This window comes from Brienomyrus brachyistius, chromosome 12 (assembly GCF_023856365.1).
Source record: "Brienomyrus brachyistius isolate T26 chromosome 12, BBRACH_0.4, whole genome shotgun sequence".
In the NCBI taxonomy this organism is placed as follows: Eukaryota; Metazoa; Chordata; class Actinopteri; order Osteoglossiformes; family Mormyridae; genus Brienomyrus; species Brienomyrus brachyistius.
The window spans coordinates 5,906,699-5,933,386 of record NC_064544.1 but is presented as its reverse complement, the minus strand read 5'-3'; the positions used below and the strand labels follow the sequence as shown (position 1 = coordinate 5,933,386).

At 52.3% G+C, this 26,688-nt stretch overlaps 1 protein-coding gene across 7 annotated transcripts in view; it reads left to right on the top strand.

Annotated features, from left to right (window-relative positions):
* The window catches only part of LOC125704646 (zinc finger protein 827-like), a 38,299-nt gene extending 19,912 nt beyond the window's left edge, over positions 1-18,387 (top strand). Inside the window, exons 6-15 of one of the 7 annotated variants that reach the window (XR_007381203.1) lie at positions 936-1,154; positions 2,379-2,433; positions 2,507-2,595; positions 5,560-5,697; positions 6,547-6,709; positions 7,226-7,392; positions 10,774-10,965; positions 11,043-11,220; positions 14,346-17,606; positions 17,771-18,387. Coding sequence is in view for 2 of the 7 variants with exons in the window: in XM_048970522.1 (XP_048826479.1) it covers positions 936-1,154; positions 2,379-2,433; positions 2,507-2,595; positions 5,560-5,697; positions 6,547-6,709; positions 7,226-7,392; positions 10,774-10,965; positions 11,043-11,220; positions 14,346-14,940 (1,796 nt within the window). In the remaining 5 variants the exon portion in view is untranslated. Of the gene's footprint in view, positions 1-935; positions 1,155-2,378; positions 2,434-2,506; positions 2,596-5,559; positions 5,698-6,546; positions 6,710-7,225; positions 7,393-10,773; positions 10,966-11,042; positions 11,221-14,038; positions 14,090-14,345 lie in introns of all 7 variants that reach the window. The other 6 variants (XR_007381201.1, XR_007381202.1, XR_007381199.1 and 3 more) reach the window with 6 other exon arrangements.
* Positions 18,388-26,688: the final 8,301 nt, after the last annotated feature.

The window sequence follows — 26,688 nt, the reverse complement described above, 5'->3', positions numbered from 1 at the left end:
CAGCTCGTTCCGTGTGACCTGTCTGCCTGTTAGTATGCAGCTCGTTCCGTGTGACCTGTCTGCCTGTTAGTGTGCAGCTCGTTCCGTGTGACCTGTCTGCCTGTTAGTGTGCAGCTCGTTCTGTGTGACCTGTCTGCCTGTTAGTGTGCAGCTCGTTCCGTGTGACCTGTCTGCCTGTTAGTATGCAGCTCGTTCCGTGTGACCTGTCTGCCTGTTAGTGTGCAGCTTGTTCCGTGTGACCTGTCTGCCTGTTAGTGTGCAGCTCGTTCCGTGTGACCTGTCTGCCTGTTAGTGTGCAGCTCGTTCCGTGTGACCTGTCTGCCTGCTAGTATGCAGCTCGTTCCGTGTGCCCTGTCTGCCTGTTAGTGTGCAGCTCGTTCCGTGTGCCCTGTCTGCCTGCTAGTGTGCAGCTCGTTCCGTGTGCCCTGTCTGCCTGTTAGTGTGCAGCTCGTTCCGTGTGCCCTGTTAGCATGTAGATTGTTCTGTGTGCCCTGTCTGCCAGTTAGCATGTACATTGTTCTGTGTGCTGTTGTTTGCCTGCTAGCATGTTGGTTGTTCTGTGTGATCTATCTGCCCGTTAGTGTGTAGATTGTTCTGTGTTCCCCGTTTGCCTGTTAGTATTTAGGTTGTTCCATGTGTCCTGTTTTCTTGTTAGTGTGTAGGTGGTTCTATGTGATCTCTGCTTGTTAGCATGTAGATAGTTTAATTTGCCTCTTTTAATGTTAGCGTGGTTCTGTGTGCCTGTCTTAACTTAGCGTGTAGGTGGGTCTGTGTGTCTGTCTTATTGTTAGCGTGTAGGCGGTTCCGTGCGTCTGTCTTAATGTTAGCATGTAGGCGGTTCTATGTGCCTGTCTTAACGTTTAGTGTGTTGGTGGTTCTAGCAACTAGATTGTTCTATGACCTCACTCTGCTGTTTGGCTTCCCGGTACCTGCAGAGAACAAGAGGGAGCCGTGTAACTCGCATGGAGCGCCGGTAAAGGCAGAGCCCATGGACTTGGACCCCCCCGGTTTGACCCCCCCGGCCTCGTCTTGCCTGCTGTCCTCCGAGGAGCCTCTGGCTGGCTTGCCCACCAGCCTCCTGTGTCCGCAGAAAGCAATCTTCAGCCAGGACATTTCTGTCAAGATGGCCTCTGAGCTGCTGTACAAGCTGTCAGGTAGGAGGTGATGTCACCATGTATCAGTGCGCGTCAGTGCCCGGCTCGCTGCTGTCCCTGGACACCGATTACTCTGAATGCGGGTAGAACAGTGCTGACTGGGACCCATTTCAGCAGTAATTCTCCCACCCAGTCACCCAGCTTTTGCTTTTTAACGTCAGTGCGGTTCAGTGCTCCTGTGATGAGGATGCTCTGGTGTGAGGTCCTCCCAGAAAATGGAGGCAAGACACTGGCTGTACATCGCAAACCACACTGGCCAGCTTGGTACATAATACAGGAAGCAGGAAGTGTGTTTGGGTTGTGTACGGGCTCACGCCTGCTAAGCTGTGGGCCTCGGATTCTGTCCTGCCTCTGAAGTTTGCATCTTCATCCGTGGTTAAGGACCCAGACTTGTCCACCATATACGTGAAAAGGATCACGAGTAAATGAATACTGACGTTGCTGAGCTCATGTTAACAGGGTCACACGGCAGCCGGGTGGAGCAGTGACGTAGGTAATCCACATTCTTCGGACTCGCCTTTAACTTCGCCTCTAAAACCCGCAGTGTGATTTGCCTGACAGGAAGCGAGTGTTAGGGGGCAATATAATGAAGCTGATGCTCTTCTGATATTTGAAGGTCTTCCAGGGGTAAAAGGAGGTCTGAAGCGTGACAGTGTTTTGGGCAACAGGGGGCGAGGGGTCACGCATGTCCGAGCCTGTTGGCGTCTGTCTGCCTGTCCGGCTCCCGTCCAGCTCATTCTCATTTTTTAAGCCAGCTTGACCCTTTACTTGCAGAGGCTGCGCTTATCGGTGTAATGGGTTGATCCAGAACGTGTGGAATAGCTGAGAATCGTTAATGACAAAGGAGCTGGAAGCATAAAATGTCAGAGATGCTTCTGGGTATGAAATAAGCGTCCCAGGTCTGTGATTGGTTTGCTAAAAGTGAAGCATTTTTGCTGGTTAAAATGGGCGTCCTCGTCCTCCCGGATCAGGGCGAGTTCTGGCCCTCCCCTCCAGCAAAGCCTGGTAATACATTCCCGTTCGGAGCGCGCTTATGTTTTTCCGTTTCCTCTGTGCCATTTCTTTCCTGGCCACCATGTTGCATTGTCATGACGACTGCAGCGAAGCTGTTCCGAAGCAGTGTGGGTTTTCTGGGACGACACACACCCGGCGCTCACAGTTTCGAGTGTCTGCGCGGCGCCGACAGGCCCTTAACTGGGTCTGTGTCATTTCTCTTTCTTTCAGAGAAAGTGAGCAAAGCGAAGGAGTGCAGAGATGGCAATATAATGGGCATGGCCAGGTAAAGTGGGGTGTGGTTTGGGGGGGGGGGGATTTCCTCTGTTCTGGTTCTAAATCGCGTGTCTGTTCTCCAGGCCGTACTCAAAGGAGCCCTGCAGGCAGTCACTGTACAGCTCAGGATCCCTTCCCAGCGACACGGGCTCCTCCAACAGGGCACTGCAAGGTACCTCCAAACAGCTCACTATCTTTCGGGGGGGGGGGGCTGCAAGTTTGCGTTTAAACTCATGTAGGCATCTCTGTCTGAAATCCTTTCCAATTCTTTGTACAATTCTTTTCCTCTGCATGACGTCCATCACAATTTGCCCCTGCCCCCCCCACCCCTCCCCTCCTGACTTCCAGCTCTGTCGCTGTGCGGCGGGTAATTTGTGCGTGTCAGCCCTGTCCTCCACTCCCGGCCATCATGATTTAATTTTCCGCGGCAAGGCTGCCCTGAAAGCTAATTGTGCTAATGCCGTCGCCGCCGTTACCCCAACCACCAAACACCACATGTCCAGATCGGGCCAGCCCAGCCGATCCGCTGGGGAGGGAGACGCTGCCGGTTGTGTGAGGTCCACCGGCCTGCGTCTACGCGGTGATAGAGGATTATGGCAGGGGCTGTTGGAAGACTGGGCCTTTGGAACATGGGGCCGTCAGTATACTGGGCCTTTGGAACATGGGGCCGTCAGTATACTGGGCCTTTGGAACGTGGGGCCGTCAGAAGACTGGGCCTTTGGAACGTGGGGCCGTCAGAAGACTGGGACTTTGGAACGTGGGGCCGTCAGAAGACTGGGCCTTTGGAACGTGGGGCCGTCAGTAGACTGGGCCTTTGGAACGTGGGGTCGTCAGTAGACTGGGCCTTTGGAACGTGGGGCCGTCAGTAGACTGGGCCTTTGGAACGTGGGGCCGTCAGAAGACTGGGCCTTTGGAACGTGGGGCCGTCAGTAGACTGGGCCTTTGGAACGTGGGGCCATCAGTAGACTGGGCCTTTGGAACGTGGGGCCGTCAGAAGACTGGGCCTTTGGAACGTGGGGCCGTCAGTAGACTGGGCCTTTGGAACATGGGGCCGTCAGAAGACTGGGCCTTTGGAACGTCGGGCCGTCAGAAGACTGGGCCTTTGGAACGTCGGGCCGTCAGAAGACTGGCCCTTTGGAACGTGGGGCCGTCAGTAGACTGGGCCTTTGGAACGTGGGGCCATCAGTAGACTGGGCCTTTGGAACGTGGGGCCGTCAGAAGACTGGGCCTTTGGAACGTGGGGCCGTCAGAAGACTGGGCCTTTGGAACGTGGGGCCGTCAGTAGACTGGGCCTTTGGAACGTGGGGCCGTCAGAAGACTGGGCCTTTGGAACGTCGGGCCGTCAGAAGACTGGCCCTTTGGAACGTGGGGCCGTCAGTAGACTGGGCCTTTAGAAAGTGGGGCCGTCAGTAGACTGGGCCTTTGGAACGTGGGGCCGTCAGAAGACTGGCCCTTTGGAACGTGGGGCCATCAGTAGACTGGGCCTTTGGAACGTGGGGCCATCAGTAGACTGGGCCTTTGGAACGTGGGGCCGTCAGAAGACTGGGCCTTTGGAACGTGGGGCCGTCAGTAGACTGGGCCTTTGGAACGTGGGGCCGTCAGAAGACTGGGCCTTTGGAACGTGGGGCCGTCAGAAGACTGGGCCTTTGGAACGTCGGGCCGTCAGAAGACTGGCCCTTTGGAAAGTGGGGCCGTCAGTAGACTGGGCCTTTGGAACGTGGGGCCGTCAGAAGACTGGCCCTTTGGAACGTGGGGCCGTCAGTAGACTGGGCCTTTGGAACGTGGGGCCGTCAGTAGACTGGGCCTTTGGAACGTGGGGCCGTCAGAAAACTGGCCCTTTGGAACGTGGGGCCGTCAGTAGACTGGGCCTTTTGAACGTGGGGTCTGTCTGAAGACTGGGCCTTTAGAACGTGGGGTCTGTCTGAAGACTGGGCCTTTAGAACGTGGGGTCTGTCTGAAGACTGGGCCTTTAGAACGTGGGGTCTGTTTGAAGACTGCGGTTTTGGAACAAGAGGCTGTTGGAACACTGAGTCCTTGTAACATGTGACCATCAGAACTCTGGACCTTTGGAGCATGAGGTTGTCAGAACTTTGAGCATTTGGAACAGGGTGCCATCAGAACATCGGGCCTTTGGGGCTGATTTGGAACATGGGTCTGTTGCAGCACTGAGTCTTTGGAACATGTCGGAAGGCTGGACCTTTGGAACATCTGACCATCAGAACATTGAATATTGGGCTTTTTGGAACATGGGGCCTGTCGAACACTGGACCTTCAGAATTCTGGGCCTTTGGAACACGGAACTGTCAGAACTCTGGGCCTTTGGAACACGGAACTGTCAGAACTCTGGGCCTTTGGGAGGCTTTACTGAGTAATGTATGAGTGTAATTATGATTATATCTCTGTGGTACAGTTGGTATTTAACCCCCCCCTGTGCTGCAGTTCTGCTGCCGCTGCTGCATCAGGCCATCCGAAGGTCCTGACGAGCAAATGGGCCAGTGGGGTAGAGCCGGATCTCGGTCCAGATGGAGAGGCTCAAAACCCGAGACGGCCCCAAGCGCCTTTTTAAAACCTTCCGCCAGACGGCGGAGAAGCTGTGTGATCCGGCAGCTATTGTTTGGCACCCGGACAAGGTTGGGCGGCACATGAAAGGGGAACGTGAAACCGCTGAAGGAAACGAGGGCTCTGAGATGAGGCCGCAACCTGGTGCCGGTCCAGCCCCAAGCCCAGCAGCCCTCGGCTGCCAGTACGTGTCAGTTCCTATTCACTGGCACAGCGAGATGCTGCTTCTACGTTACAGAGTCCGTGTCCATGGAAAAGGACATGTTTTGCATTATATGTTCTGCTTGAATCGATTCCCCTTGTGAGGACGTCCTCCTTACTGGTTAGACCTCAAAGCGAAGAGGGAAAGGGGTCGCACATGTGGTCTTTATTCTGGTGGAGTCGAGCGATTCTGGCTGACAGTCCATGTTGTGGTGATCTAACATCAAACTGGTCATGGGTGCAGAGTTAGGGGTGACTAGGTCTGTCTGGTGTTGGGTTAAGTGGGTCTGGCTGAGCACGGATCGGCCCAGCGTCTCTGTCATTACGAGGGCAGAGCCAGGGCAGGATAACTGACAACTCTGTGTGCGTGATCTAGGCTGGGTGAAGCTGACTGGGGAAGCAGGGAATGGCGCCTCCCTGTGGCGGGCGAACGAGCAGCTGTACCCCTGCCCCGTGTGCGGGAAGGTGTTTGGCAGGCGGCAGACCCTCTCGCGACATCTGTCCCAGCACATAGGTGAGCCGCCCCTCTGATTTAACATCTACAGCTCACTCATCCAAGGTCGTTAACTGTGGGAGTTTTGTTGTTTATTCAACTCTTTAAGCTTGTGAGTAAATAAGGTTTCCTAAACTGGATTAACCTTCCTTTAAAGAGATTAGCCTGCTAATTAGCCTAAGAGGTACCCACCCTTCTCATTGGGATTGCAGGCAGCTGGCTCTGTGCCTGCATTTAGTGTACCAAACTCACGGTGTATTAAAACCCAGCCAAGAACGACGCGATGGCCGTTTACCACAGTCACAAGCTGATTTTTCTCGGACATCAGTTAACACTTCTGAACATCTTACACCAAGCACATGCAAACCCTCGACCTCCAGTAGATACCTACAGCCCATTACTGTTAGGACGACCATCAACTGTCGGTGATGAAACCCAACTGCTAAACATAAATGTTACCTGGCACGTTTGGTGGAGAGTAATCGACATATAGCTGCCCCGCGCTCAAGTGTATTAGAGGGTTATATAATAATTAAAGATAAACTTTATTTATCCTTGGAGGAAATTCTTTGCAAACCACCGACAACATACTATAATATAAATCAAAATGAATTATTTTGAGTGGTACCCAACTAAAAGCAATGTCTCAGTTTTATGAGAGCAGACAAGCAATAGAGAGGTGAACCTCCTGCTAACTATAGAATTATCATTCAAGCCAGTCAAGATAACTGCAGGGAAATCGAAATGCTCCAGCACAACAGGAAAGCCGATTGGCTGGGAGACCGGCCCTCCTGCTCATGTGATCGTTTGAATTCTCTGGCGCCCTCTTCTGAACGGTCCCACGCAGCGTCACTCCATTTACTGTTGCAGGGGAGCGAAGGTATGGGTGCCACCTGTGTCCCTATGTGGCCAAGTGCCGGTCCAACCTCAAACAGCACCTCGCCGTCCATTCTGGCAAGCTGCGGGGCTCCAACGGGCCGGCGCCCAACGCCAGTGGGGGCAGCCCCTGCCGGGACAGCCCCTACTACTACAGGTAGCCGCTCCTCCATGGGCACTCCCTCCCCAGTCTGGCCCTGGTTACCATGCCAACTGGAAGACACTGAATGTGGGATAACACTTCATCATCTGATATGGGATGTGGAAGTGTAAAATTATGTAGGATTGGCTTCAGGTAGAACGGGGGACATTGCTCGGTTACGGGGGTGGGGGCAGAGTAAAAGATGACCCAGGACGCAGGAAAATGGAACGGGAGCTGGGTCGCGGAAAGACCTAGAAGAGAGCGAGGAATCTGGTGTCAGGGTCAGGGTGTGCTTTCTGAGTCATAGAATAAGGCACCAGTGAAGTGAATAAGTGTCCTTGTCCCCCCCCCCCCGGGATCCTCAGCTGGGTGAGGGCAGAGCTCTGAATGAACGTCCCATTTAAGCAGAGCAGCACCAAGTGCAGCTCGTCTTCCCCTTGATGCCTGTCACAACCCAGGCAAACCGCCCCGGTAAACGGGGGAAATGCGCATTTCCACGGTGACCACGTCCTCCCCGTGTTTCTCCTCCAGCTGCCATGTCTGCGGGTACGAGGTGGAGCTCGGCGTCCAGTTCAACAGTCACATGTCCCTCCATGGCGAGCAGCAGCGCTGCATGTTCTCGCTGTGCTGCAGGAGCTGCGGTTTCACATGCCACGAGGAGGCCAACATGAGGGCGCACGTCCACACCGAGCATGCAGGTCAGCCCCCATCACCTAAGGGGGGGTCGCAGGGTCACCTCTCAGCTTTGGGCTGACTATCCCCTTGCCTCATGTTGACCCACTGACATTGGCTTAGTTCCTAAAATGAATTACCTTGATGAGATTGGATGCATGTAGAGGTCTGAAAATTTTGAAATTGTTAGTGTTTTAAACAAATTTTTATACACACTTGTTATCCAGTACCAGGTGTCGGTACTCCCCTTGTTATCCAGTACCAGGTGTCGGTACTCCCCTTGTTATCCAGTACCAGGTGTCGGTACTTCCCTTGTTATCCAGTACCATGTACCGGTACTCCCCTTGTTATCCAGTACCATGTACCGGTACTCCCCTTGTTATCCAGTACCAGGTGTCGGTACTCCCCTTGTTATCCAGTACCAGGTGCCGGTACTCCCCTTGTTATCCAGTACCAGGTGTCGGTACTCCCCTTGTTATCCAGTACCAGGTGTCGGTACTTCCCTTGTTATCCAGTACCATGTACCGGTACTCCCCTTGTTATCCAGTACCAGGTGCCGGTACTCCCCTTGTTATCCAGTACCAGGTGCCGGTACTCCCCTTGTTATCCAGTACCAGGTGTCGGTACTCCCCTTGTTATCCAGTACCAGGTGCCGGTACTCCCCTTGTTATCCAGTACCAGGTGTCGGTACTCCCCTTGTTATCCAGTACCAGGTGTCGGTACTCCCCTTGTTATCCAGTACCAGGTGCTGGTACTCCCCTTGTTATCCAGTACCAGGTGCCGGTACTCCCCTTGTTATCCAGTACCAGGTGCCGGTACTCCCCTTGTTATCCAGTACCAGGTGCCGGTACTCCCCTTGTTATCCAGTACCAGCTCCCCGTACTCCCCATGTTATTCAGTACCAGCAGATAGTGAGAGGTGCTGGTACTCCGTACTGTGGAATACCGGAACACTCCAAGCCCTGCTTACTGGCGACTTTGATTTAGCTTAGTAAATACAAATGGGTGTTTTGCATCCATAGATTTGTAGAGTTGTACACCGTTCTCAGCTCACCCCAAGACACAATGTGCAGCCTATCCTAGGTTGTGTGTAACCCAGGCCCCTGGCTATGCAATCAGCCAAGTCTGGGTCTGCCGTGAGCTCGGGACCCTCCTGCTGAGGCTTGGTACGCCCCCTGTCTCGCCAGCACTGGTGTGGCCTCGTGAAGGACCCTCATTCCAGACCGGCGCTAAAATGACACACGAAAGGACTGGTTTTACAGCCCGAGAGCGAGTCACTGACCTCCCATTACTGTGCCAACTGCAGCTGCTCCCAGCGGCCAGACAGACTTAATCAAATCAGGGGCTTTTATCTACAAATTCAGCTAATCTTCATCGTTATGATCCTCAGAGCTCTAATCTCATAATTCCTGGGTTAGCACTGTTTATTTAACTGAATTTAAAACAGCAGTAAAATACACTGGTTATATTTCCATACTGAAATGCATTTGCACTGCACTGTGCTAATTAATGCACATTCAAATGCATCGGGACACCCAACTTCTGAATTTTAATTAATTTGTGTCTCATCATCAGGGTGATGAGTGTTGTGATTATTTCTGAGTATAATACCAAGCTGAAAGCACTGGGATCCGATCCCTTTTTTCCCACTTCATTTTGATGCAGCATCTTTCCCCGCACAGGTGCCCCAAAGCACTCAAAGGGTCGACCATGGGCAGCATGATGACAGCAGTTAATGTTGTGTAGCAGTAAAAATGTGTTTAGGAAAAGCCCAGAAGCCCAGGGGTCTAGGCCCGCTGATCTTGTGCTGTTCAGAAAGGAGCATGGAGGTGATGGAGGTGTCTGGGCTGGAATCGCCAGCCTCAAGCCACTGTAACATCGGCTGCCGGGGGCACAGTAATAGTCCCACTTCCTCCCATAGCTCTGGGCTGAGGGACTTGTCGAACAAGCTCAGTGATCAAGCTCATTGGACAGGCTCAGCATGCTGACTCAATGGACAGACTCAATGGACAGACTCACAGAACAGGCTCATTATACTGACTCAAAGGACAAGCTCAATGGACAAGCTCAATGGACAGACTCACAGGACAGACTCAATGGACAGGCTCAGCATACTGACTCAATGGAGAGACTCACAGGACAGGCTCATTATACTGACTCAATGGACAAGCTCAATGGACAGACTCACAGGACAGACTCAATGGACAGACTCACAGGACAGGCTTATTGGACAGGCTCAGCATACTGACTCAATGGAGAGACTCACAGGACAGGCTCATTGGACAGGCTCATTATACTGACTCAATGGACAAGCTCAATGGACAGACTCAATGGGCAGGCTCAGCATACTGACTCAATGGACAGACTCACAGGACAGGCTCATTATACTGACTCAATGGACAAGCTCAATGGACAGACTCACATGACAGGCTTATTGTTTCAGCAAAAATGGGGGTGGTATAATACCCCCCCCCCCCCCCCCCCCCCGCAGTGCCCATGGTAACCTCAGGCCTCCGGGGCTGCCTCTGGCTGTGTGTGCCTCCATATGAGGTTTCCCTGTGTTTGTGTGTGTGTCACGTGGGCCAAGGGTTTGGGTGGCTTGGTGCCGAATACTGAGCCTTGTGACACACTGGCATCCTGTGCCCTGTGACATCCTGTGCCCTCTGATATGCAGGCATCCTCTGTCCTATGACACGCTGGTATCTTGTCCCCTGTGGCATCTTGTACCCTGGGATGTGCCTAAATCCTGTGCCCTATGACACAGTGATATCCTGTGCCTTGCAACATGCTGGCAATCTGTTCTCTTTCTGGTATCCTCTGCTCTGTTACATGCTGGTTTCCCGTGCCCTCTGGTATCCTCTGCCCGGTGATACGTTGGCATCCTGTGCCCTGCAGCATCCTGTCCCCAGTAATGCACTGCCATCTAGTGCCCTGTGAGGCACCTGCTTCCTGCTCCCTGTGACACACTGATATCTTGTGACCTACTGGCATCCCATGCCCTGTGTTGTGCTGGCATCCTGTGTCCTGTGATACACTGGCATCCTGTGCCCTGTGATGCACTGGCATCCTGTGCCCTGTGATGCACTGGCATCCTGTGCCCTGTGACACGTTGGTATCCTGTGCCCTTCGGCATCCTGTGTTCTGTGACCTACTGGCATCCCGTGCCCTGTGATGCATTGGCATCCTGTGCCCTGCGCCATCCCGTGCCCTGTGATGCACTGGCATCCTGTGCCCTGTGACGTGCTGGCATCCTGTGCCCTGTGGAATCCTGTGTTCTGTGACCCACTGGCATCCCGTGCCCTGTGATGCGCTGGCGTCCAGTGCCCTGTGACATGCTGGCATTTTGTGCCCTGTGGCATCCTGTGCCCTGAAGTGAACTGAAGTATCCAGTGTGCATCTGTCCTATAGGGTGCAGCTCTAGAAGTCCCCTCAGCGAGACCAAAAGCACCTCCTCCTCCCTGTCGGCCCTCAGTGACTCCATCAGCGGCTCGGAGAGCGGTGACGTTGCCCACTGTAATGACGGACTGCAGGGCTTGCTGGCCACGCCCCCTTCTGCAGACAGCCACTCAGGATCAGGAACGGAGGAGAAGACAGAAAAGGGTACAGAGCGAGATGCCTCATCATCGTCATCACCCCTCCCCCCCAGGCCTCACTAATGGCCGGCTGTCCCCCCGCAGGCTTTGAGTGCGTCTTCTGCCACTTTGTGTGCAAGACCAGGGCGATGCAGGAGCGCCACTTGGAGGCGCACCTCCTGGCGCGTGGGTATGAGTGCGACATCTGCCACCAGCTGACGGACAGCCCCGAGCAGCTGCGGGAGCACAGGAAGTGCCACACCCTCCCCACCACGAGGCTCAAGTAAGGAGGCGAGCTCACCCCCCCACCCCTTACACCTCAGGGCAGCTCCTCCACGTTTCTCCATGACTCCACCCACCTGTATCAAATCACTCATCCTGACTCCAACCCCCCCTTGCCCAAATCATTCATCCTGACTCCGACCCCCCCTTGCCAAAATCACTCATCCTGACTCCAACCCCCCCTTGCCAAAATCACTCATCGTGACTCCGACCCCCCCTTGCCAAAATCACTCATCCTGACTCCAACCCCCCCTTGCCCAAATCACTCATCCTGACTCCAACCCCCCCTTGCCAAAATCACTCATCGTGACTCCAACCCCCCCTTGCCAAAATCACTCATCGTGACTCCGACCCCCCCTTGCCCAAATCACTCATCCTGACTCCAACCCCCCCTTGCCAAAATCACTCATCGTGACTCCAACCCCCCCTTGCCCAAATCACTCATCCTGACTCCAACCCCCCCTTGCCAAAATCACTCATCGTGACTCCAACCCCCCCTTGCCAAAATCACTCATCGTGACTCCGACCCCCCCTTGCCCAAATCACTCATCCTGACTCCAACCCCCCCTTGCCAAAATCACTCATCGTGACTCCGACCCCCCCTTGCCAAAATCACTCATCCTGACTCCGCCCCCCCCCCCCTCTGGCCCAAATCACTCATCCTGACTCCGCCCCCCACCCACCAACTCACTCTGGCCCAAATCCTTCATTCATCCTGACTTTCTTCTGACATTTCTCTTGTCCTGACTGTATATGGTGTGTTTACACAGCCAGCCTCTGTTATCCAGCACTCTGGGAAGAACCTTCCTGCATTCTGTGCAATGTAGCAATGGGACTGCTGTGGTTATAGTTATGTTAGGCCATGTTGGGCGTGGATGTGAAGCAGCGTAAGCCTGGTACAAGCTACACTCCCAATAAACACCTTTATCTTGAGCAGTAAACCCATATCCAAAGTCATATCCAAGGATAATCTGCATGCTTGTTGTTAATGACCTGGAGCTTCTGGAAGCAGTAGCAGGTTATCCTGACTGATCTGACAAATGTGACATGAACTGCGGCATATAGCAGGAGTCCCGCCAAACAGGCACAAGGCCGGACGTCTCATGGGTTTAGGAGAAAGTGAGACGAGGGTGTGGATCCTGGATGCAGGGCCAGGGGGCGGGCGGTCGCGCTACACAACCGATGTTTCACACGCCACATGGCCTGCGCGTTGCATCAGTCCGTCCTTGGAGTTTTCTGTCTGGGTGGCTTTGTACCTCACGGTCGAGCACCAACTGAGGAAAACGTGCAGGCTGGAGGCTGCGACCTGCTGGACAGGATGCCGGTCCATCACGGGGCACGGGGCCGGGGTACACCCTGGACGGGATGCCGGTCCATCACGGGGCACGGGGCCGGGGTACACCCTGGACGGGATGCCAGTCCATCACAGGGCACACACACATTCATATATTCTGATGCCAGTTCCCCTGGAAGGCAGAAGAAAACCTGTAGAACACAGACAGAACATGCATGTGCCACATACCGCACACGCTACACGCACACACCACATGCACATGCTACACACTGATGGGGCAGAATCATTGTTTACATGCCTGTTACATGCCGGCGAATGTCCCCATTTTCTGTTTATCCAAAGTATTTTTCCCTGGATTTCGGCTGAAAAGCAGCTACTTGTTTGTGTTCCGCATTATTAGCTGACTGAGCCCTACTGACTCTGTCAGTAATTAAATATTGGCGACTCTGAGTCCCCCCCCTGGCCCCCCCAAGGGCCCTCTGCATCCCACCGGCCTGCAGGCCTTCTTTTGCAGGATGTCCCCCCCTCTTCTGTGCTCTAACTGGGACATGACTGGGTTCTGACTGGACCAAAAGCTTTTCAGGTCTCTCTTTGTCCTCTGTGCGAGTACTGACCTCCTCTCGGAGTTGGGAGTCTGTAACGGGTGTGTATGGGGGAGGTGGGGGGGGATCAAAGGTCATGTAGACTGCTGAGGTGCCTGGTGTCAATTTTTGGACAACCTGAACTGCAAGCGACTCAGGAACATGGCCGCTGAGCCTCTCCCCAAGCAGGGGGGGGGTCGCAATCAACCCAGTTCCCCGCATCCTCAGATAATGCTTTGTCTTGCCCCTTTTCACGGCCAGCCGGCCAATTAAAGACAGAAGTGTCGGCCGGTTATCCCGCAGCAGGGGTACCAGAGTGGTATGTTACATTGAAAAGGCATTTTGGCCCAAAACCGCGCTGAGTAAGATCGCTTAGTGCCGGGACGGGCCCCACGGGCCCCACGGGCCCCTGCCTCCCAGATATGAGGTGTTATCGGGTCGCCATATTGTAACGCAGCGAGCTGAGGGATTACAGTTTTAATTGGGTGACCTCTCCCAGCCAGACACAGCGTTTCGGGGCTTAGCTCTGCCTCCTCACCCCCCACCCCCCCTTCCTCACAGTGCTGACCTGTCCCTGTCCCTTCTTTAATATTTCAAAGACTTTGTGCAGGATGAGCTCCTCTCCTCTGAGCTGAAAATAAGCCCCTGGTTCACGACCTTCCCTGATGCAAATCAGGCTGATTTCACTTTCAGAGCCTCCAGGAGGAGTTCGGTTCAAGCCTCCTCTTATCATATGAATTTTTGGGAAGTTTTAACGTGATAACAAAGAGCTGCCGGTACCGGGGCTGTGGCTGGGGTGGGGGGGGTTAGGAAACGGACCGGGAAGGAGGGAGAGCAGCCCCTCCACCCGGGGGGGGGGGGGGGATGGTGGGGGTGAAGGGGGTTAAGGAGAAAGCAGGGGGTGAGCTTCACCATCCCGATTCTGAGGTGATTCTGTTCTGCAGGGTTTGCGAAGCACTTTGGGGTCCTGAGCAGATGAAAAGTGCTATTTAAATGTAAGTGCCGTTCATTTATTCATCTACTTACACATGAATCCCCTTTTCCCGCCAAGCTGTGCCGCGCACGCACACAGTAGCCCCCCCTGGGGGTCACCCAGCAGGCCCCGGCCACGTGGCCTGGCGCTGCCCATCGGCAGGGCTACATGCAGACCGTGCTGAGCATGCTGTGTGTGTGTGTGTGTGTGTGTGTGTGTGTGTGTGTGTGTGTGTGTGTGTGTGTGTGTGTGTGTGTGTGCGTGCATGTCCCACCCAGGTTCCCATACCCCACGGAGCAGCCAGCCTCTGCGGAGCTCCCCCCGGAGCCTTGCAACCAGACTGAACAGCGACATGGGCGGAGCCCGGAGGGCAGCCAGCGGGAGCCGCGGCTGCAGGAGTGCGAGCGCCGAGTGCACGGCTGTCCCGGTTGTGAGGCCGACCCAAGCCTGCCTCGCGCACCACTCTGTTGCATCCGTCACGCCTTCGCCCACGGTCACCGGGATGGGGAGCCACGAGAGAAACGCCGACGACGCAGGCGCTGCAAGCGCAGTGGCGGGCTGGCTCCAGCAGGGGGCGCTGGAGTGTCGTCGGTCAGAGTGTCTGCCCCCCGCATCCCGCTGTCTGCCACGGCGAAGAGGCCGCCGGGGGCTGGGCCGGCCTTGTGCTACCTCTTGTGCCAGGGCTCCTGCTCCTCCATGCCACATGGGACGTACATTGGCTCTGAGCTGGATCACCTCGTCCCCCTGTCTCACTGCGCCACCCTGCCCGCCTCCCGAATCCGGCCGGCCTCCCGCACATCCCTCTCCCACCCCCTCTCGCCCAAGTCTCTGAAGCACTCCTTTCTCGCCTATTTGGGCCTGGAGGCCGTGTGACTGGTGACCTGGATCCCACAGTCGGACCTTTTCCCCCAAGTAAACAGAACATGCTGGATAAAGAAGTAGTCAAGGTACACGAAAAATACACATTTATATTTAAAACAACTATAAATATGTGCTTAAAGCATTTATATCAGTGCTGCTTTACTCCCCTCTGTATCATTGAATATATCTATATTTTTGTTTTTTGTTACCTGTGCGTGAGTCTGAATGACCCACTGCGTTTCTGACAGAGAGCAGCGGGGACCTGTGGCCTCACATTCCTGTATTTTCTGTCCTCGTACATTAAGATGCATGCCTGCATATATATGTTCCAGTAAGTTTGGTGTAACTATGACTATGGGGAAAATCACAGAAAGCTTCCCAGGTGCTCAGCACACTGGAATATCATGTCTGGGCGGTACGACTCAATTTTGCATGTGGGTTTCTTGAGGTGAGCCGCTGGCCCCAGGATTGATCGCAGACAGTATTGCAGCAAATTCGGCGTTGTGCTCTGCTGGTGTGTGCGTCTACTGTTCTGCACTCCTGGGATTTCCCGCAATGTGAGTGGCTCAGTCTGACTCTAGAGTACAGCCGCCAATCTGGCTGTCTTTACGAGTGACCCGCCCCGGTGATGGTACCGAGTGGAACCTCGTGGACCGGGTCAGGCTCTGGGGCCAGTAGCGACTGCGGATGGAGGTCTGTCTGTCACACCGCTCAGGGGGTGGTGGAGGCTGCATGTGTGGTGCTGCCTGAAGGATGCTTTATGCACCTCGGAGACCATCCCTGGCTGTCTGCGGGGGGGGAGAGGGGGCCGGCACGGCATTTAAAGGAGCAGCGTTTCCTGTAGCGTTTCTACCTAGAGTAGTGCAACAACTGGGCTAATTGTACAGCTTTTCCCTGTAAATAATCAGGCAAGACAGAGTCTGTGAATGGTGGCCTTCCTCTTCATTCTTCCGTTTCCCCCCTATGAATAATAATTCAGAAATCCACCAGGAATCGATGCCAGAAAAGAGATTCACAGACGTGGCTAACGCCTTTAGCCGTGTCTGTGCTATTGCTAACCTCCGCGTCCAGCCAAAAGTCATGGGACGACCTGGGCATTCGCAGGAACACGCCGCGTCAACCAGCCATCCTACAAGCTCAGGAGACTTCTTCAGGAACAGGGCTCATCTGCGACCTTGCGTGTGTGTGGAACCCCACGGCTGTTCTCTGTCGACACTGAATCCTGCATTGTTTCCAAACAGCCCGATGCAGAATCAGTGTCATTTCACATAAGTCTGTGTCCCATGACTTTCGGTAGGCAAATTAGTATCTGACCTAGATATATGTGTACATTTCTCTGTGTGTTGTTTTTTTCTTCAGTATTATTCAACTGCCCTGGTGAGATTGTTTCAAATATGAAGCATTTTTGTCACTTTCGAATGTTACAAGCACTTATTGTTTTCCTATCCGTTAATGTCACGATTACTGCTGTTGACCAACTTAATCTGTTGCACAGTCTGTCCATGGTGAAATTCCAAAACGAAATCTAATTTCAGCAGGATTGAACTGCGATGGGGTGCAAAAGTTGAAAAGGTCAAAAATGGGAAAAAAAGTCTGTGTTGCTAAGCGATTTCAGATGTCATTATTGTAAATTGAATTTTATATTCCTTTGTTTTCTGGTTTTAAAAGTCAAAACCATGAGCTTCATTGGTCATTTTTGATGCAGTAACTGCAGTATCTTCAAAGAAGTGAGGAAACACGGCCAGCCTTGGGATTGACTTTTACACGGAGAGCAGTTAAACTTCTGAGCTTAGTTGCTCATGCTGAAAGAAATTAAGGCAGTTTTGCACAGTTGTTTTTAGATAATTACGTAATACTATTTGATTGCTAAACTGTTGCAGGTGTGTGTCAGTTTAACGAAGCGACACTTGAGTAAGAAAGGGTATGTTACTTGTTCCCCTTCTGCAGCAGGAGCTCTGATTGGTAGAATAGATGTGTGAAACCCCAGGTCTCCAAACCTGCTGAGCCAGGACTGAATTTGGTCATTTGCCAGACCGGGTTGTGCCAGAGTTTCTGTGCAGTCGAGGTTCCAGCCTAGGCAGGTTCGGTACGTGCTGCAGCACGTCGACACCAAAAGGGCTCCCCTTAAAGACCTATCCATTGTGTTATGTGTGCAACTCTAGTGCCACATGGTGGAAGGGAATAGCATGCAAATAACACATATTATCAACCCAGGGAGAAAAAGAGATACCCTAACCCTATCCCCTGTAACCCCTCAATTTGTGGTGAGTCTGAGAAGCTCTTCAGCTGGTCTACCCTTTTTGAGGCTGAGGAGTTAGGCTATTGGCTGATTCTCTTCTGTTTTGAGGATGAGGAGTTTAGCTTTTGACCAGTCCTCTTCTATTTCAAGACCTGTTAAGTCTGTCTGTTAGCTGGTCCTCCTCTATTTCAAAGATGAGGAGTTCTGTTCTTGGCTGGTCCTCCCTCTTTCCAAGCTAAGGAGTTCAACTCTTGGCTGGTCCTCCCTATTACGAGGCTGAGAAGTTTGACTCTTGGCTGGTCCTCCCTATTTCGAGGCTGAGGAGTTCGACTCTTGGCTGGTCCTCCCTATTTCGAGGCTGAGGAGTTGAACTCTTGGCTGGTCCTCCCTATTTCGAGGCTGAGGAGTTCGACTCTTGGCTGGTCCTCCCTATTACGAGGTTGAGAAGTTTGACTCTTGGCTGGTCCTCCCTATTTCGAGGCTGAGGAGTTCGACTCTTGGCTGGTCCTCCCTATTACGAGGCTGAGGAGTTCGACTCTTGACTGGTCCTCCCTATTTCGAGGCTGAGGAGTTGAACTCTTGGCTGGTCCTCCCTATTTCGAGGCTGAGGAGTTCGACTCTTGGCTGGTCCTCCCTATTTCGAGGCTGAGAGGTTCTGTTCTTAGCTGGTTCTTTGTATTTCAAAGCTGAGAGGTTCTGATCTTGGCTGGTCCTCCCTTTTTCGAGGCTGAGGCATTTGGCTGTTGATTGGTCCTCCTCGATTTCCCCGCATCTCCATGCACTTGATTTTGCTGTCCTTTGCCTAACTGTAAGCTGCACAGTGACTTTAACTGATTGCTTTACTATGTTTAACCCTTCATTAGCTGCATGCTTTAAAAAGCTTGAGCTTCCAGCACTTATTCTTTTCCTCATTTTTCTGATTATGCACTTATTATTCTGTAATGTCTTCAAGCTTTTTGGCTTTAAGTTAATTCCCATGTTGTTATTCTATGAGACTAAATAACACTTTTGAAGTCTATCTCTTATTGGTTTGGGTAATATCAGTATGTACTGTATAAAACTTTTTATTACTTCATCTACGGCTGTACAGGGTTGTTTGTGACTATGACTGGTAATACCATCATTTGTACATTGTCTTTTGTCCTTTTTACTTTGTTGTTATTTTTCTGATTGCAAGTTTTTGATGTAACAGGATTTGGAAGTAAAGCTACGATATGATACACTGGGGCTGTGCGAAGTTTTTCATCTCTCAGCACTGGAGCCTCCTGTGTTGGGCTGCATAACCGGTGCCTGTTAAGTGTCCTGTTGACCTAATCAAACTCAGTGCAGTAAGTATCTGTCACTTTGTGGCAAACACACACGGCCTTGTCTCCCTTCCTCCATGAGCATTGAAATGTGGACTTCCCAAAACCCTTCACGACACACTTTTCCCACTACAAATATAGATATTTACAAAGGTCCATTTGTACGGTGTGTTCAAAGGGCGCGTATGTGTTACTGGCAGATGACAGCTACCTGGTGATCCTTGGACTTGCAGCTTTTTTTAAGGACAGTTTTATAATTTTTAATACACTATTAAGTTTCCACATTTGCAGGAAATGAGATTTAGGTGATTTCCTTGTGGCATCCATCTCTTCAGAAGGTGCCTGTACCGGACGTGCTCTAAAGATGGTCTCGAACCGAAGGCAGCCGGCCCTCTCACCCCTCCCGCCCCACTCGCCTGCTCCAAGCCAAAGCTCGACCTGCACTAATGAAAACAGATGAAGCCCAGATGAAGCGTTTGCAGACATTAAGGGAGCCATCCATCACAGCTTGCCTGCAGCCATGGAGCACCTTGCTCCGTTCCTCCTCTGCTATAAAGCCGTCACTGAAGAGCCCTTGGATTCCAGCAGCACGTCTTAAATGCTTCACATCCAGGTACCGACCCTCCTGTCACTAACTGGACTGAGTTCCTGGGAAAAGCTGGCGGACTGGAATAGCTACATGGATAGAGGAGTCTTTATGGCAAACGGCTCATCTTTTCATTTCCCGTGGGCTTTTGCTTATATGAAGCCCACCACCACATGACTTCCTTGTATGAAATTCTGTCCACTGATCCCTGCTGGACAGGGGGTCTCATTACACATACCTTTCAGGAATATAACCTCCAACCCTGGCACGAAGTTCTATTCAATACTTCCAACTGTTTGTTTAATCACAGCATGTAGCTCTCTGGGCTACTCTGTGAACTACGCTTGACAGATTTGTAGCTGAGGTGACGCTGTGACTGACTCCTGAACAGGTCGGCAATTAACGGCCAGCGTCGCTGCTGTAGCCTTTCCCTGAGACAGGAGGGCCTGACACTCACACTGCCCCACAGATACAATTGGCTCTTTCCTTACAGATTAGATTTTCTTATCTTTTCTCAAACAGCAGATTGTTTGATGATGTTCAGCAATCTAGTTTGAGATCAGTAGAATTACATCTTCCTGGCCTCACCAGCAGCAAACTAGAGAACCAGATACCCAGGGAACAGCACAAAGCACTTTTCAAGACAATCAAATTGTTAAATACAACTAAATAAATGAGGCTCGATCAGGCTCGTGGTTATGGTACTGATGACATCACTAAAGCAGCAGTTATGGACCCACCCTCCTATATTTCAGATACCCATACATGTCGTGATGTCAGGAGCTGTGCTAGTACTGCCTGTGCTAAGGCTGTGTCACCCACTCAGGGTGTATGTGGAAATCTGTTACCCTCCTGTGCTGACAGGACAGCTCGGCGTGGGGTCCTCAGTGTGTCTTCACCAGGCCGGAGGACAAGGTCTCCACCAGCCTCTCCACAGCTGTGATCTCTGCCACATGTCGCCCAGGCTGTGGGAACAGAAGAACGGAAGCAGCAGATTTAATTTTAGCCAGCAGCCATACTGCCCTCCCACGCTGTCCTTGGCAAAGACCAGCATGGCTGAGCACCTTCAGCTGCTTTTACAGCGTCCCACGGCCTGGCGGCGGGGTGGAGTGAACGTACCCTCACCTTTAGCCGCTTTTACGGCGTCCCACGGCCTGGCGGCGGGGTGGCGTGAACGTACCCGCACCTTTAGCCGCTCTTACGGCGTCCCACGGCCTGGCGGCGGGGTGGAGTGAACGTACCCGCACCTTTAGCCGCTCTTACGGCGTCCCACGGCCTGGCGGCGGGGGTGGCGTGAACGTACCCTCACCTTTAGCCGCTCTTACGGCGTCCCACGGCCTGGCGGCGGGGTGGAGTGAACGTACCCGCACCTTTAGCCGCTTTTACGGCGTCCCACGGCCTGGCGGCGGGGTGGAGTGAACGTACCCGCACCTTTAGCTGCTTTTACGGCGTCCCACGGCCTGGCGGCGGGGGTGGCGTGAACGTACCCTCACCTTTAGCCGCTCTTACGGCGTCCCACGGCCTGGCGGCGGGGTGGAGTGAACGTACCCGCACCTTTAGCTGCTTTTACGGCGTCCCACGGCCTGGCGGCGGGGGTGGCGTGAACGTACCCGCACCTTTAGCCGCTCTTACGGCGTCCCACGGCCTGGCGGCGGGGTGGCGTGAACGTACCCGCACCTTTAGCTGCTTTTACGGCGTCCCACGGCCTGGCGGCGGGGTGGAGTGAACGTACCCGCACCTTTAGCCGCTCTTACGGCGTCCCACGGCCTGGCGGCGGGGTGGAGTGAACGTACCCGCACCTTTAGCCGCTCTTACGGCGTCCCACGGCCTGGCGGCGGGGGTGGCGTGAACGTACCCGCACCTTTAGCCGCTCTTACGGCGTCCCACGGCCTGGCGGCGGGGTGGCGTGAATGTACCCGCACCTTTAGCCGCTCTTACGGCGTCCCACGGCCTGGCGGCGGGGTCGTGTGAACGTACATTCCAGAGCTGTATCCAGAGGTGATCCTGGAATGGATTTCTAGAATTCCAGGGATTCCAATCAGTCTCACTAATCCTTGCTGGAGTCTGTTACCTGAACACATTACTTGGACCTTGTTTAAGAGCTTCTCCAGAGATGATACATTTTCATCAGGGTCCCCCCTCACATTAACAAAAAGATACATAGCTATCTCATATCTCTAAAACGTCACGGCAGGCGGTTCATGTCTAGCCGACACCTACAAGTACGCTAAGTGTTAGCAGGCGTGTCCCCCCTGTGACCTGGTTCACCTGGAGGAGGCAGCGTCTCTCTGGACAATCTCCAGCTGCAGAGCTGTGGTGGTTTTCACACAGGAACTGCAGCAGGTCCTGCACGGTCCCGCTGTCTGCAGGATACACACACACTTGCAGGCAGGCAAACCCCAAATGCATGTCTGAAAGATCACTATAGGCTGTTTCAGCTGTGTGTTGTTTGCATTACTGGTGAGATGCTACACCCCTCCCCGCTAAACAAAAACAGCTTCAACTGCTTATTAATTAAATTCCTATGATGACACATCCAGTGACAAGCAGGACAAGCAGGCACTTGTCTGCATCTCCACCCCTTTAAGTTACCGAGTTTCTGCTGACCAGAGATTTTCTGGTGGTAATCGCAGCTTGTCGAGGTTTAATATGGCTTGTTCACAGCCCTGGGGAGAAGCATGTAAGGCCGATCGCCTCATTTTCCAAGAGCCGAGACCTACCTATGACCCCTTGAGGAGAAAAAAAAAAATCTGCTCAGAGTGTAAGCATGGTCTCTGGAATCTCCTTGCAGCCTTGGGCTCACACCAGACTCCTCCCCCTGCCTGCTGAAAGCTCTTTAAATCGCCCCCTCCCCCAAGAAGCTAAGCTTCTTCTTTTTCAACACAAGAATGTTCCACGGCAGCACCAAAGTGAGCTCAGTGGATCTGAAAACGTTCCTCAAGCTTCCTGCAGGAAAAACACTGAGCTATGCAGTGCCCGGCAATTAATAATCACTGGGAATTAAAGCACCAGCGTGCAAAATAAGCTTTCGGAGCGAGCACAGGGCCAGGATTGATTGTGTTGGATGAAGGTAGTTGGTGTTACATTAACCAAAAGCACTTTTTCAGTCTGGGACATCTGAAATGTCTTTGAAGAACTTTGTGATTTTGATGTAGAGACATCAGCTAGATACTAAGAAGAAATCAATTGGCAGAGAAAGCTGTCAGATAAGTGAGGATCCGGCTTAAAATCAAGGATGTTCATTTTAGATTTAAGACTGCAGAGTCCTGCAAGGCCGAAGGACGGACTATGGCAGCCATTTTGGGCCTTGCTGATGAATAAGGTTGTGGGAGGTATACTGAGAAAAAGATGCATTTCCGAGCTTAACTTCTATACTCTTTTAATCACATAATACTGGGAACTGGAATTGGTCCCAGTCAAATGTGCCTAAACTAGAGCGGACTGGGAAAGATCTGCGAGAGACACGTCCTACCAATCTAGACTCTCCGTGCACAAGTGGCCGAATGTGGAGAAGAAATACCTACTGCTGTAAGGAGCTGGATTCATCCATGCAAGAGCTGCCTGCACCAGCAGTGAGTCACCAAACACAGCCGAGTCTCTGTACATTGGTAAAGCGGCCATTGGTAAAGCGGCCCCCACAAGCAGCTGTCAGCAGGTTCCAGATACGATGACCTTCAGCCCAAATATATAAATGCACATGTCTTTTGGCAGAGTCCGAGTCAAAAAACAGAAAACACCTCACAGACCACATGCACCTCACAGACAGTATACACCTCGCAGACCACATGCACCTCACAGACAGTATACACCTCACAGACCACATGCACCTCACAGACAGTATGCACCTCACAGACCACAGGCACCTCACAAACAGTATACACCTCACAGACCACATGCACCTCACAGACAGTATACACCTCACAGACTACATGCACATCACAGACATTATGCACCTCACAGACCACATACACATCACAGACAGTATGCACCTCACAGACCACATGCACCTCACAGACAGTATACACCTCACAGACCACAGGCACCTCACAAACAGTATACACCTCACAGACCACATGCACCTCACAGACAGTATACACCTCACAGACTACATGCACATCACAGACATTATGCACCTCACAGACCACATACACATCACAGACAGTATGCACCTCACAGACCACATGCACCTCACAGACAGTATGCACCTCACAGACTACAGGCACCTCACAGAAAGTATACACCTCACAGATCACATGCACCTCACAGACAGTATACACCTCACAGACAGTATACACCTCACAGACCACATGCACCACAGACTGTAACAGTGCATGTCTGACATCCTATTAACTTATGTGGTGATGGCAGTCAGATTCCAGGCTCTCCTTTAACGTTAAATGCACTAGTTAACCGTTTTATCCTATGAAACAGAGCAGTATTTAATGTCCCTTGTGGAAAGACTGCCTTTGATGAATCAAATATGTCACATTTTCTTGCTAATAAAAGTACTGAAATGGTGAACATACTGTAAATGTATTTGTTAGCAAAGAACAGTGAGTGTATTTTTATTAAAGTTAAGTGAGTAACACACAAATGCAGTAATACAGAAATTCTCAGTGTGTGCAAAAACTTTTTACTGGTAGTGTATACCTCACAGACACTTTATAGACCACATGCACCTCACAGACACTTTATAGACCACATGCACCTCACAGACACTTTATAGACCACATGCACCTCACAGACACTTTATAGACCACATGCACCTCACAGACACTTTATAGACCACATGCACCTCACAGACACTTTATAGACCACATGCACCTCACAGACACTTTATAGACCACATACACCACGCAGACCACATGTGCCTTACAGACAGTATACACCTCACAGACGGTGTACACCACACAGAGCACATGCACCACATAGGCTGAACACACCACGAAGAATACAGGCCACACAGAAGCCTAGAGTGATACCTCCATTCTACATCTGCAGATCCTTAACAGGGGGAATGGTTAGGTATTATACTTCTGATCGGGGGGGGTATGGTATTGTAGTCCATGCCTTCCAGGAGTGGGGTGCATGCATAAAATATGTTTGCTCCATGGAGCAGCGCATTACAAGGCCTGCTCCTGTCCCGGAGCCGGGGGCCCCCATCACCTTTTACAGCGGTGTCCCAGTGCAGGGAACACAAGGAAATGGAAGATCGGTCAGGGCTTTGGGCATGAATGGCACGTGAAATCCTCATAACTGCCATGAAACAAGCTGCGAGTTTCTGAACTGGTGTCAGGCGATTTATCTGCTTACCAGACATTCAAGGACATTTGCAAGGCTCACGGTGAATAAAAACACTGTAGCTCGGGCTCCGAGCGCCGGTTCAGGTGAAACATCTCGCGGAAAGGCAGAAGGTGGCCCCACCTGGGATTTTTGTGTAGCTGTAGAACAGCACTACAGGTGACCGGGTCACATGGTAGCTCTTTGTTTGTGTCGGACTGGCTTCTGGGACGAATCCAGGAACTTGTGTTTGGTCGGCTGGATTTGCCCCTCGGCCCTAGCGGTCAGAGAGAAAAACACATTAACCCCTTACACTCCGCATGCAGAACAAAGACACACAGCAAATACATGAAACTGGACAGGAAGATTTAAAAATAAAGGTCACGCTTGAAATGCAAACCTGATATGCTCTAAAATATGATTACATGTTAGTGATTTGATTAAACAGAATAATGGTTCATGTTCATTTAATGCATGAGCCCAAAGACAGCAGGTGCCTGGCCTTGATTGATAAGTCACGTAACGTTTAGGAGAGGCTTGCGGAGGAGAGCAGTGTTCCGTCTTCTGGGAAAAAAAGTTCAGCATTCCCTCATTTGAGACTAAAAATCAGCGTTCCGTCCTCTGGGGGAGAAGAGCAGTGTTCCACCCTCCGGGACAGGAGAACATTGTTCTATGTTGTAGGACGGAGAAGCAGCATTCCCTCGTTTGGGACAGAAGACAATATACTTCTTGGGGGTTATAACTTCATACAGAGTAACCCCCCCCGCCCCCCCCATTCCCGTTTATATGAGGAACAAAGGAGCACAATCCACTTCCCCAGGAGAACAGCATGAGGAGGCCAAGCGGGATGGCAGTTCATCTGGGTGGCAGTAGGACATTTCTGAGGCCATCAGGCATGGCAAGGTCTGGGAAACTTCCCAAGGAGGCGGTTCTGCAACCAGGCCCTGGATCACAGCCACGAGCTACAGGCCACACCTTCTCCACACGGAGGTAGGCCTGTCCCTCTAACTTGGGGGGGGGGCGACCTGCTCTTGAGATTAACCACAAGCAGCTGTCGCAAAGCCGGAACACTTAATACCGTGGCCCACAAGGGCACGGGTGGGGGTGGTGGTGGTGGTGGTGGGGGGGGGGGCAGTGATGGCTACATCTTCTCTACCTGTGACCTTTGGCCAGCTGAACAGACGGCTGGGAGAAGGAGCAGAAGGTAAGTACACAGCAGGTCCAGCATGTGCCATGGGGCGGTACACAGCACCCTCACAAGGCCATACTCCCCACTAAGCCCCTCCCGCAGACGTGGCTCCACCCATAACAGAAAATCAACACAACAGGCCTGTGAAGATGCCAAAGGACTTTCTACAAGCCCCAGGGGGTCCTGATGTGCTAAACCATGCGTACCAGGCCCTGGTGCATCCCGCCCCCAGAAGCCTCTGGCAGGCCGGCCAACAGCCACTCAGGGTTTGGCTCTCAGCCCGTCTGTGTCTCACTAAACAGACATGGAGAGCTGCCATCGGACAAGGAGCGTGCCATCAGAAGGGTAGGACTGGGGGGGGGTATCCCCTCTCTACCAATCCACCAGCGTCCACTGATTAAGTGAAGGTCAGGGCTGTTCATTCCACATCTGCAGGGGCACCGCTGGCTACGCCACACTGCCGGGTGGGACACTTTTACATGAATAATAGGATACAAAATGAATAATTCATGGAGATTAAAACACATTTGTACTGCGTGTGTGTGTGTCTGCATGTGTGTGTGCGTGTCTCTATGTGTGTCTGTGTCTGTCTGTGTGTCTCTATGTGTGTCTGTGTCTGACTGTGTGTCTCTATGTGTGTCTGTGTCTGTCTGTGTGTCTCTATGTGTGTCTGTGTCTGTCTCTGTGTCTCTATGTGTGTCTGTGTCTGTCTGTGTGTCTCTATGTGTGTCTGTGTCTGTCTGTGTGTCTCTGTGTATCTGTGTCTGTCTGTGACTGTCTGTATCTGTCTATGAGTCTCGATGTGTGTCTGTGTCTGTCTGTGTGTGTCTGTGTCTGTCTGTGTCTGTCTGTGAGTCTCGATGTGTATCTGTGTCTGTGTCTGTCTGTGACTGTCTGTGAGTCTCGATGTGTGTCTGTGTCTGTGTGTCTGTGTCTGTCTGTGAGTCTCGATGTGTATCTGTGTCTGTCTGTGTCTGTCTGTGTCTGTCTGTGAGTCTCGATGTGTATCTGTGTCTGTGTCTGTGTCTGTGTGTGTCTGTGTACCTCTGTTTTTGCACCTTTCACAGTTTTCTCATTGATTCCCATTGTGAGGGACTGCATTAATATAAAAGTTCCTTATTCCTGGGATGGCATTATGTGAAATATTTAATTTGTGAGACAT